Here is an 11,223-nt window from a genome sequence, read left to right on the forward strand (position 1 = left end):
ATGTGGCCGGCCTCTCCGGCTTTGCTGTTGGCGAACTCCAAGCAGGTAAAACTCCCGGAGACCCCATCGAAGTGGCTGACATCTTCCCCACGATTCTGTGTGTTCAACGACCCTCCCTTCCTTGTTGCGAATCGTCAATGGAGCCCATTTCTGCCCTTTCCCTTGCCTGCAATGTCCTCCAACTTGTCGAACAGGCCATCGAAGCCGCTAAGGTGTGCAAGGAGCTCTATGAGCGAGGGTCGCTGGACGAGAACAATGAGATTGAGAGATACGCCGAAGGTCTTACAGCCCTAAACAACGATGTAGAGGCTGTCCTCAAGCAACATCCAGCAACGACACCTTCTCGCGCCAGTAAGCTGCAGGCGATTGCGAACGACGCCTCTAAGACGGCCGTCGAGCTCAAGAAAGTGCTCAATCAGCTGAAGCTCTCGAAGAAACAAGGCATCAGGGCAAAAGGAGGTGCGTTCCTGATGACTCTTAGGTCGATCTGGAAAAAAGGCACCATTGATAAACTCCGGGTAAAGCTGGAGGACCAAGATGCGGCGCTGCAATCTGGTCTCATGAAAGACATCTAGTGAGTCGTGCTCGTTTTGAAACACGGACTTTCCCATTTTTCGCGCGGTTGTTCAGTAGCCAGAAACCCCTAAGATTTCGCAAGGCGGGTGACTGCCCAGTTTTCGAACTTCCGCCATCTTTCTGGGCCTGTTGTATCTCTTGCTGATTTTTCTTTGCCAGTATCAGAGCAGGCCAGGACGACCTTAGACGACGGAAGGAGTTCGCAGCCTTATCGCAAGGTCAGAAGGACATCATCACACAGGTTCTAGGCCGTCTTCAACATGAAACAACAGATGTCAAGGCCTCGATGAAAGCTGTTGAGGCAACTATAATGCAACGGCTGGACACACAACAACATGCTCGGACGAATTATATGCGAGACCAGGAATTGGCCACTCTCAGGGTGCGCGTATTGGATGCCCTTGCTTTCGCGGGAATGAACGAACGCCGAAAAATGATAGAGTCCCGCGTGAGCAATTTCCACGACACCTATCGCTGGATATTCTATCCTCCACCTCGTACCGATAGCTTTCAGCAGCACGAATTCCTTGATTGGCTCCGGGACGGCACAGGTATCTTTTGGGTCAGTGGGAAACCCGGGAGCGGAAAGTCGAGCCTCGTAGATTATATCTACCAGAACCTTCAGCCAGGAGAAGATGGTTTTAATCATCTCACAGCATGGTCCCAGCCGAAGCATGTCCGCTTGCTAAGTTTCTGGTTCTTCAGACCGGCCTCGGTGGCGCTGCTGAAATCTCTGGAAGGCCTCTGGAGATCCTTTTGCTTCCAGATTCTGGACGCAGAAGAGGGTCTCGCTGAAACAATCCGTAACGACGAGGACGGTCTGGCACCTAAAAGTCTCAGGTCCTGTCTGGGAAAGGCAGGGTCGAGTACTCCTGATTGGACAGATACCGAGCTAAAGTCCTGGTTCACATATTTGCTAACCCATTCGCAATACAACTACTGTATTCTGATTGATGGCCTGGACGAAGTTGCCAGGATGTCGGACCGTGAGGCTTTACTCGACGCGGTACATCACATCCGGTGCATCGGTACGAAGGTAAAACTCTGCTGCTCCAGTCGACCAGAGCAGCCGTTCCGCAGGGCTCTCTGTCAATATCCCTCCCTGAGATTGCAGGATCTCAACTACGAAGACATCCAGCTCCACTGTCACGATCGGCTCAAGGGAACAAGAGCAGCCGACTACGCGGACACCATCGCCCAACAGGCACAGGGCGTTTTCCTGTGGGCTTCTTTAGTTGCAACAGATCTTTGGACTGGCGCAAACGAGGGCGACAGCGAGGACGACCTCCGGCAGCGCTTGAGGCAATGTCCTGCGGAAATGGACGATCTTTTTACGCTTTTGCTCGAACGACAGGACAGGTTCTATGCAAAAGACCCAAAGCCGTATCTGCGTTTGATCAATACTGCGATCAGCGACGGATGTGATATCAACCTTCTAGATTTGCTGTTGGCCTCAAGCGACCAGGAAAAACTGATGTCCAATTTCCCGAGCAACCTCCTTCCGTGTTGTCTCGCCATTTCTAACCTTGCGACAGTCGACTTGAAGGCGAACGTGGTTGCCCGGTGTGCATGCCTTGTTGAATACTATGACTCTACGGACGTTGTGGGCAAGTTCTCAGAGTCGTTCTCTTATGAGTCACTGGTCAAATCGTATCGAACGGGAGTGCGTTTCATACACCGAAGTGCACAGGATTTCCTGCTCGAAAACGACCGTGGTGCCGAGCTCGTCAACGCTTGTCGCATTTCTGAGCGAGAAGCACGGCAACGACTGTTGCTAGCATGTACGGTCACTTTCCTTATCGACGACGCGTCCACTACTACGGACGCATATTTAAGCCGGTGTCGTTGCATACCCAAGAGGGACTGGACATCCTTTGAAACGGGTCTCGTCGATGCTGTTCTTGTGGCGAAGCCAGTGCGAGCACCGATGGAGATTCCTGTTCAAAGCGCCAGATGGAAATGGATTCTTTCGCGATTCCGACCCAGATCCATGTATGAGGGATTTCTGTGTATGCATCTCTCAGCCCTTGAGAATCTTTCTTTGCGCGGGGCTGTGTTTCACGGTTTGCTCCCATATTTCAAGGCAAAGTTGGCTGGCGTTGACTCGAAGTTGAAGAGTGTTGCTGCTGGATTCGCCCTCATGTGCCATTTTTTTGTCGAACGTTTCCTTAACGCCGACATTCTGGACATCCTCGGAGCACAAATTACATGGACACAGGGCCTACCACTATATTACAACTTACGATTGGATGTGGATGTAGGTTTCTGGTCAACACGCCCATTGTGCGAGCACGTGCAGCTCGCACAAACGACCCTTCACTACAATTCATGGCGACTCGAAAGAGAATTCAGGCAGAAGCTACTGAACCTCCGCCCCAATTTTCCGAGTGATAAAGGGACGAAACCGCGCGTTGAAGCTTGGGTTATTTGCGTAGATTTCATGGATCAACAAATCCTCCCACAACCAGACGGAGCAAACACCTTGCCTGAAGAATTTGTGCACCTGGATATTTTCGCTATTTCTACGATTCCACACGACCCCGAAAATGTGCAATTTTGCAAATACTCTCCAGCAGGACTTGCTCGATTTCTCGACATCAAGCCCGGCGTCGATAAGGATCTGCAACGGCTCCTCTCTTCCTCTTCAACAGGCAGAGGGTTGCCGATCTTATTTTCTGACTCCTCATCAGAGCATACCGCTACCATCCTAAACCACCATCTGGACGACTTAGCCCCTTCCGAGGTCGCGTCGATTCTTAGATGGCACCGTCCCGCTGACTATAGTGGTGATTATTGGGTTTTCCTCACGTTCTCCAAAGGCAAATTTTTAGGCGGAGACCGAATCGAGGCACGGGAATGGCAACGCGATATGGAAAACGGAAGATATCACGAGCATTTCGACACCAGTCCTGAGGATGACCCTATTTTGCGCGAAATAATAGCGACCATGGCGAAGTGCAAGGAGGAGGACGATGAGGAGCGCGATAAGAGGCCTCATACCGTGATAGAGGCAACTCCCTGAAACCTCAGAATAGTGACAACTCGACTCTCCACGATAGCGACCGAGAACCAGTTCGACCGTACAAAGGCATCAGCAAGCAGCGGAGAGCCTGGGATTCTCGCCAGTTCAGCGTAAATGCAGGAAGAAACCCACCAAATCTGGCCAGTCCCTCCTGCCTGGGGAGATATCGAGTCGAGCTGGGCCCGCGTATCCTGCAATACTTCGGTATCTCTCAACCTGATGTCTCCAGTACAGGGCTTCACAGACTCACAGTCGACAGCGGCCCAAGGGAGATCATTCGTAGATGAAGGGTTAGTAATCCCTTTGACTTGTGACGCCCTGAACTGTGGACCGGAGGAAAGACAAGGAGGTGGTGCTAGTTGCTACATCCATATCTCGGTAGGGCGGAATATTGCTTCAGGATGTTCACGTTCAGGAGGTCCACGTTGCTCACTACTCGCGGCGCACCTAGACGTCTACATAGATAGATAGATGTTCCCTCATACCTACCTACCTAGGCATGTATATATCTGCGCAGTCGACCTTCCCTTTGCACATACATACATATATCCGCTTCGCCCCCCCCCCCCTCCCTCCTGCCCGGACCCCCTGGCTCCACAGCCTCGCGTGCCTCTACGCGGAAGCCAACCTCCAAAGTCTCAGACCATCATGTCAAGCTTCGGAATGGACAAGCTCACAAACATGCATACATACTTCACGACGCATCACATCACATCACAACAGAACATAACATAACGAGCCTCATAGGAAGGGGGTTTCATCCCTCAAGTGGATGGCGCGGGCCAAGCAATCAGATCGAGAAACAAAGGCTTGCACAATAAGAAAGACGTCCATGGACATCTACTCGGACCGAGCGCACCACCACGGACTCAAACTACATAATCTTGATCATTTGAGGGTGTCCTTTCTCTCCACGAACTAGCTACACTGTATCAATATCTAGGGTAACCCAGGAAGCTCATCCCCGTTCGGCCCGGCGTGTTGTGCCTCCTTTAGGCTGAAGAGAACAAGACACCCGCAAGGGAATCCATCTGACAACCGCTCGCCTCCTACCCCCTCGCCGTTTCGTTGCGCCATGGACGTTTCATCATATCCATCTGTCCACCACAGAGCCCACATGTGCGCGTGTGTGTATTCTCGCATATCGCATGAGCAAGGAGCCAAAGGATAAAGAAACTGCACTCCATGGGCCACACCAAGAATTTTCAGAGGCCGGCCGTTGCTATTCTTTTTGCCTGGTGCTGTACAGAACCCCTTCCCCGCCCCCCGTCCTCCGGAAGATTTTATGTACAAAATAAAACAAGTGAAGAGCGCATCGTGGAGAAGATGCTACAAAAATCATGAGAAACCCTAGCCTGTTGCATGATGGCCGGACCTTCCAAGCGCCAGAAATGGACGACGCCTCTTTACTCACACTCTGCCAAACCCCCTGCACGGATAAATAAGGTCGAATGTTCATGACGAGTAATATTAGTCTTGCAATTAACATAATTTGTTGCTCCGCGCCTAGCAATGCACTGGTGTGGCGACTGTGCTCACGTTCGCTGCATGCCAGGTTGTAGAGGTGCGCCGTTCGGCAAGGCCATTCCGTACGGGTTGACATGTTGGTTGCCGAATGCGTTGGGGTCCTGCATGCCGCTCAAAAATTGCCCGATGCCCTGGGCGTGCCCTACGGGACAATCTTTATGTCCCATGAGCAGAGTGCGGAGATTCCGAATTTCGTCATGAAGCTGAGCAACTTGTGTGTTGAGGCTGTCATTTTCGGCCGAATACATTTCCACCTTGGCCTGGAGGTTAGCCAGCCACTGTTTCTTTCTTTGGCGACATTTGAGTGCAGCAACACTACCACGGGTGAGTCTGTGTGAGACAACAATCAAAGGTTGCGCGGACTTACCGATTGCGCTCGAGGAAATTCCTCCGCTTCTCTTCATCTGTCATCTTCTTGTTGCCGCTGTTGGCCGTTGTCGTGGGTTTCCCAGGTTCTTCACCTTCGTCGCTGTCGTCATCATCGTCGTCGTCTTCTTCGTGGGGGTCAAGGGCTGGATCCACGTTTGCAGCGCCTGAATTGCCCTTGGCACGTTTATTGCTTCCTTTGGCACTTGCTTCCGACTTTCTTCGGTTGCTGGCCGGCTCAGCTTTAACCGCCTTCTTACCACGCCCACTACGGGTGGCATGCTTGGATTCCTGGGGGCTCTCGGCGCTTTCACCCGTGTCACTACTGTTCCGTTTCTGGTCCTGGGCAGCCGGGACGGATGTCGGGTTGGGCACCGCGAATTGATTATTGGTCGGACCTCCCTTCGCTAGCATGAACAGGCCATTGGCCGCGTCGGTGGCGTCGTGCACAGAGTCCATGTTGCTGGTGGAAGTTTCTTGTGGGTTGGACGTATTGGCAAACTGGTTGTTCTTGTTTCTTGCAGCAGCGTTGATGGCTGTGCGATGGAAATCAAGAGTACCAGGAGTGGCGCCGCCACTTTGCAAAGAGTTAAAGAGTGCTTGTGAGTTCGGGCTGGGGACCGGGAACATAGACCCGCCACCGCCCGGAGTCAGGCCAGTTCGGAGGGATGACTCGTTGGGCGTTGGGAAGCCACGGCCGATACTGTCAAAGTAATCACCTTGCTGTGGACCAGCCAACATTGCAGGGCTCAGCGGGCCCGACCGAAGAGAGCTTTGCCAGTTGTATCCTCCAGTGGAGCTGGTGCCAGGGATGGCAGGAGATGTGAGAGCGGCGACAGGAGGCAGCAAGTTCTTGCCGGGAGTCTCTGTCGAGGGCGCTCCGAAGGATTGTTCAAAAGGATTGAATTCTTGGCCAATGCTGCTCCCGTTGTTGTGCAGGGCCGAGAAGTAGTCGGGCGTCTCTGCCTGAGTGGTGGGCGCAGGTCGCGGCGGCGGCGCAAGGGGTTCTGATGCTTGAACGATGGGCTTGGGTTCTTCGGCCAGCGAGGTGGGTTGTGGTTCTGCAGTTGTCGCGCATTAGCAATGGTGTTTTCGCGCAAATGGGCGGGCGCGTGGGCCGACGCGTACCTGGAAGCGATGACTTGGCCTGCGAAGGGGATGTCTTGGATGCTAATTATGCGTCACAGAGGTCAGCATTGATTCCTAGAATGCGCCTGGAAGCGCCGTGTTGATGCATGAAGCAATCGTCATGGCGCGGTTGATGATGGTGATGGCAGCGTCGACGTGGTGTGGGCGGGAGGAGTTTGGAAAGAAATTTTTACAAATAGGGGGCGGCGAGATGGACTAACCTTCTTGCTTCGCTGTGGCTTTCTTATTGTCCATAGGCGACGAGGTACGAGAAGTTGGGCCAGCCCCAAGGTGTTGTTGTGATGGTTGAGTTGCGACTGCGGCACTCGCCATATTGTCGGGATGGGATGAAGCAATACGTAGATGAGGAAACAACGTCAGCCGTTGCAGAAGTGACGTCGATAGAGCTGGGAAGGCGTTGGCGCCTCATATATTTTGGAGGTAGGGCAGGCGAGGGAGTGCAGGCTTGGGGGGGAGGGGGGGAGCGCGAGGAAGCAGGGTTGGCTTTGTCCGAGCGGCCTGTCCAAGGGTGGGCTTAAGCAGTGGCCTGCGAATCAGAGGCGTGTCAGCAGGCAAGTCGGCAGTGGATGGCGATCGCCAGCCCATCGAAGCCCATCGAGCCCATCAGGATTCAGAGCTTCGCTTTTGCTCGCCACTCATATCGACCCGCCCACTCCCAATACTTGTACTCGATCGCAGCCGGGCGGGAATTGGCTCCGGACTGCAACAACATTCAGGGAAATTGTCGCCAGCGGCTTACCGGACGAGTGGTATTCCTCCAAAGCCTTTTGCACAGAAGCGAACCCTCTCCACGGGTTGAATCCCAATCAACAACCTGAATCACAACGTGTTTTTTTGGGGGGGTTTTCGAGATTGGCGATACGAAGGCGATCGAGGGCGCAGCTAAGAATCGGGGGGCGGTCTCAGAGGAGGAAGGAGACGAGAATGATGACGTGTGCCGCAGACTGGGTGATGCAGCCAACGAAAGGCCCAAGATCAAGAGAGCAAAGTCCCGTGATCGACGATTCGGGTGTACACACGAGTACCTAGGGAGGTTACAACAGCCCCGAGAAAAAGTATCGAAAGGTAATTTTGTGATGCTTTGAGCGACAACCGAGTTGGGAGGGTGGGTTTTTGCAGAGAGGCTCAATCTGGCACAGGAGAGAGGAGAATGGGAGGGAATGGGAAAGTTTGGAAGAGGGTGGAAAAGAGATATCAATGACCTCAGCACGCAGATGCAGAGACACGAGAGGCTAAGTATGCAGTTACGGAAGTTTACTTGAGGCAAGCAGAAGAGAAGAAGCCTTTCAAGGGGGCAGGGGGGGGTCACAGTGGAATTTGTTCCCCCTTCGCCCCCGTAAGAAGGATTCCTCCTCTGGGTCTTTGGGTCTCGGGGGGGGGGGGGGGGTTGGGTGAGAGTACTCGGTACGGAGTACTGTACCTCAGAAAAAAGATAATAATGGGGGGCCCGCTCGCTGCCCAGTGTGGTGACCTCTTGACTACTCCGTACTGGCGACTACGTGGTGTTGGTTCTCTTTTCTTTTGACTCGCCATTCTGACGCAATCGTCGATGAAAATTGCCCCCGGCCCTCACTCGGCGCTATGCCAAACCCAGACTAGCCCCGACGCCACCCCACCACGGGCACCTGGTCAATATTCAAGTCTCAAGCACCAGGAGTGCGTTAAGGTGCATCGAAGGCCATATGCAAGCACGCCACGCTCCCCCATTTGCCTTGGAGAAAGAGGCTTGGCTTCTAGGCAATTAACTTGCATGGTAGCGAGGCCATACCGCTCTTCCAGGTCTACTTAGTACGGAGTAATGGACCTCTCTCCTTCTCATCTCCTGACTATCGTTCCCTTCAGGGCGAGTACCGCTACCTTTGGTCTTGTCCCCTGAAACACCGCGAAGAAGTCCAACCCAAACAATACACGAGTGACGATGATAAATCAACGGGGATGATATTTGCCGCTCGGTACTGTAAGTAGCAAGCCGCACGGTCACAAGTATATCCGAAAATCCCACTGGCATTTTGGACTGGTATTAGTAATAGAACAATTCCCCACCCACCAGCACTGGACGCCCGAGCATGTCTTGACCATCGAAGTTCTATTACGACAGATGCCTTTTGACCATGTCCTTTATGTCGCGATATTTGGCTTCTGCTTGTAGAACAGAGACACCAATGCAATGCAGCCTTGTTCCGGACCGGGTCATCCTAAGACCCAAAAACACATGACCCCCCGGACCCCCGGACCTACGTGTGTCCCTTTTTTACCTGTAGAAGTCGAACTTGTCGGCCTCTTGTGCGCCCTTGACCTGGCTCGAATATGCATCCTCCAAATCTGCCTGGATGATGTTATAGCGATTCTTGCGCACGGCTCTCAATCCGGCTTCTTGCATAATCGCCGCGATGATGGCTCCCGACAAAGGATCGTTCCTCACAATCAATGAATCCAAGTCCACTTCAGGTGACAACGACATCTTGCTGGCAATGGTCGTGAAAATCAACCGCCGTTCTCGGCGATCTCGCAGGGATGGGAACTCGATCTTTCGGTCCAGACGGCCCGGTCGGAGTAAGGCGGGATCCAGGGTGTCTGCTCGATTCGTAGCCATGATAACTTTGACATTGCTGGTCTGGTCAAAACCGTCCATCTGGTTGAGAAGTTCTAGCAGAATACGCTGCACCTCTCGATCTGCTCCCGTCTGGGCGTCAAATCGCTTGGTCGCAATGGCATCGATCTCGTCGATGAAAATGATAGCAGGCGAATTCTCTCGTGCCATTCGAAAGACGTCGCGAACCATTCGAGGCCCTTCGCCTAGATATTTCTGGACAAATTCGGAGCCAACCACCCGAATGAAACTGGCAGTTGTGCTGTTGGCAACCGCCTTGACCAACATGGTCTTTCCGGTACCGGGAGGGCCGTAGAGCAGTACGCCTCGAGGCGGGTCGATGCCAATTTGTTTGTAGAGATCAAAATGTGTCAATGGCAATTCCACCGCTTCGCGGATCTCCTGCTTCTGCATGTCGAGCCCACCGACGTCCGCGTATGTCACGTCGGGCTTCTCGTCAGCTCCAAGCATGGCAATGGAAGAATCTGCTTCGGGAGGAAGGATGTCGACAAGAGAATTTGAATGACGGTGGAGGGCAACGGAGGAGGACGGCTTAAGCTTTTCGCGGTCGAGGGTCGAGAGGATGCGGACGACGTAGTTGGAGCCGGTGGAAGATTGGACGATTCCGGTGCTGTGTGCGAATCAGTGGCTTGAACATAGGTGAAACGAATGCACTCCTACTTCTGGTCGATAGCTTCCATGAACTGGCCGATCACTAACGGAACACTCTGTATTCGTTTGATTTCTTCTTGCGCTCGCACCAGCTCACGCTTCAGCGATCTAAACCAGGAGTCAGTCTTTGCATCAGCTTGCCGGCCACCGCCCACCAACCTTTGTTCATCCTTGATATATTCTTCCTGCAGTTTGATGTACCTGGCACGGTCAGCTGTGGCGCTCCGACAAACAACCGTATGAATCCGCACTCTAGATGTCTTTGCAGCCTCTTAAGTGTCGAGTATTCATCGCTTCCATCTGCACCAGCTCCTTCTAATGAGTCGATGTCCGGGATGGAATCTGAAATGGGTGGTTTCTTGTGAGGTGGAACAGTGTTGGCAGGGTTGTCAACAAGTACGTCGCCCATGGTGATTCTTCGTCGGAGGCTTGGAGTTTTGGCTTTACACAGAGGTTCAGAGGCAAGTTGCAATCAACTAAAACCAACGAGAGACTCGACAAGGTATGGGAAGCAATAGGAAGATGCAGTTGTTGGTCGCAGGCTCTGCGCTGTCGAACGACCCCAAGTTGAAGGTTCCAACTTGAAGGCGACCGCAGGGACGCGCCGCTTGAAATACCGCACTAGTCCATATCTGGATTAGGCTTGCGTGGGAATCGGATAATTCAAATATCCGCTGCGAGATTCGCCCACCCACCTCTTTTGACGTCTCGAATGGCCGCTGAGCATTGCACAAGCCGCCTCTCTCGACAAGCTGGCCTCTTCACCGACCGTCCTATCAAGCGAATAGGTAGGTCCGGTAAGCATTCGGGCAGTCCGGCTATGACAGGCACGCTGGCAACATGGCTGCCGGGTTTGTAGGCCCCTTTTCAGCTCCACAGCGGTGACAGACCTTCTTTCCTCCGGAACTGGACACAACAGACCCGACCTACAATACATGGGCTTCAGGCGTCTCCAGGAGGAAGGATCAGTGAATCAATGAGTCGTCGAGGCTAGAAAAGAGTGCATACAGTGACATTCTGGAGAGAATTTCTGACTGGGGGCATGCGGACCCGGCTCTTTGGATTCGGTCGGTTTAGGGATAGCTGCGAAAAGGAAGATCCCGCGCCGTTGATCTAATTCCTTTCTCTCGCCCCGGCTCCCCCTGGCTACGACCACCAGGGACTTCCATGGTTGAATTAGACAAGAGTATTCGGGGGGTTTGGGAGACTCGAATTGTTTAGATACTACTACTGCGCCTCGGCGATGCATTGAGCCTGGTAACAATCCGACAGTAGTGTATCATGCGGTGTTGGGTCTTGCAGAGCATCGGTCCTTAGCCGA

At 53.1% G+C, this 11,223-nt stretch overlaps 4 protein-coding genes across 4 annotated transcripts; 2 read left to right on the forward strand and 2 right to left on the reverse strand.

Moving 5' to 3' along the window:
• Positions 1-114: 114 nt before the first annotated feature.
• On the forward strand, positions 115-575 carry PV07_07559 (uncharacterized protein; the record flags this gene model as incomplete). Its single annotated transcript, XM_016394655.1, has 1 exon — positions 115-575. Exon 1 carries the CDS (start codon positions 138-140, stop codon positions 573-575), a length of 438 nt encoding a protein of 145 aa, XP_016248074.1. The 5' UTR covers positions 115-137.
• A 434-nt stretch (positions 576-1,009) lies between these two features.
• PV07_07560 (uncharacterized protein) lies at positions 1,010-3,865 on the forward strand (the record flags this gene model as incomplete). The annotated part of the gene is made up of 2 exons (XM_016394656.1): positions 1,010-2,357; positions 2,795-3,865. 2 exons carry the CDS (start codon positions 1,010-1,012, stop codon positions 2,965-2,967), a joined length of 1,521 nt encoding a protein of 506 aa, XP_016248075.1. The 3' UTR covers positions 2,968-3,865.
• A 553-nt stretch (positions 3,866-4,418) lies between these two features.
• Positions 4,419-7,898, reverse strand: PV07_07561 (uncharacterized protein). The gene is made up of 5 exons (XM_016394657.1): positions 7,380-7,898; positions 6,841-7,166; positions 6,620-6,661; positions 5,493-6,552; positions 4,419-5,440 (listed from the first exon to the last, which is right to left on the reverse strand). The coding sequence occupies exons 2-5, from the start codon at positions 6,950-6,952 to the stop codon at positions 5,134-5,136; spliced, it is 1,521 nt and encodes a 506-aa protein (XP_016248076.1). The 5' UTR covers positions 6,953-7,166; positions 7,380-7,898; the 3' UTR covers positions 4,419-5,133.
• A 490-nt stretch (positions 7,899-8,388) lies between these two features.
• On the reverse strand, positions 8,389-10,460 carry PV07_07562 (uncharacterized protein). Its single transcript, XM_016394658.1, has 4 exons — positions 10,154-10,460; positions 10,062-10,103; positions 9,912-10,010; positions 8,389-9,861 (listed from the first exon to the last, which is right to left on the reverse strand). The coding sequence occupies exons 1-4, from the start codon at positions 10,309-10,311 to the stop codon at positions 8,892-8,894; spliced, it is 1,269 nt and encodes a 422-aa protein (XP_016248077.1). The 5' UTR covers positions 10,312-10,460; the 3' UTR covers positions 8,389-8,891.
• Between the last annotated feature and the right edge of the window lie 763 nt (positions 10,461-11,223).

Source organism: Cladophialophora immunda (assembly GCF_000835495.1).
Source record: "Cladophialophora immunda strain CBS 83496 unplaced genomic scaffold supercont1.4, whole genome shotgun sequence".
NCBI classification, from domain to species: domain Eukaryota; kingdom Fungi; phylum Ascomycota; class Eurotiomycetes; order Chaetothyriales; family Herpotrichiellaceae; genus Cladophialophora; species Cladophialophora immunda.

Coding starts and splice junctions, on each gene's coding strand:
- PV07_07561 (XM_016394657.1), bottom strand. CDS start 6,952: ATGGCGAGTGCCGCAGTCGCAACTCAACCATCACAACAACACCTTGGG. Junction 6,553..6,619: donor GGCCAAGTCATCGCTTCCAG/GTACGCGTCGGC, acceptor CGACAACTGCAG/AACCACAACCCACCTCGCTG. Junction 5,441..5,492: donor AATTTCCTCGAGCGCAATCG/GTAAGTCCGCGC, acceptor CACCCGTGGTAG/TGTTGCTGCACTCAAATGTC.
- PV07_07562 (XM_016394658.1), bottom strand. CDS start 10,311: ATGGGCGACGTACTTGTTGACAACCCTGCCAACACTGTTCCACCTCAC. Junction 10,011..10,061: donor TATATCAAGGATGAACAAAG/GTTGGTGGGCGG, acceptor CTCCTGGTTTAG/ATCGCTGAAGCGTGAGCTGG. Junction 9,862..9,911: donor ATGGAAGCTATCGACCAGAA/GTAGGAGTGCAT, acceptor ATTCGCACACAG/CACCGGAATCGTCCAATCTT.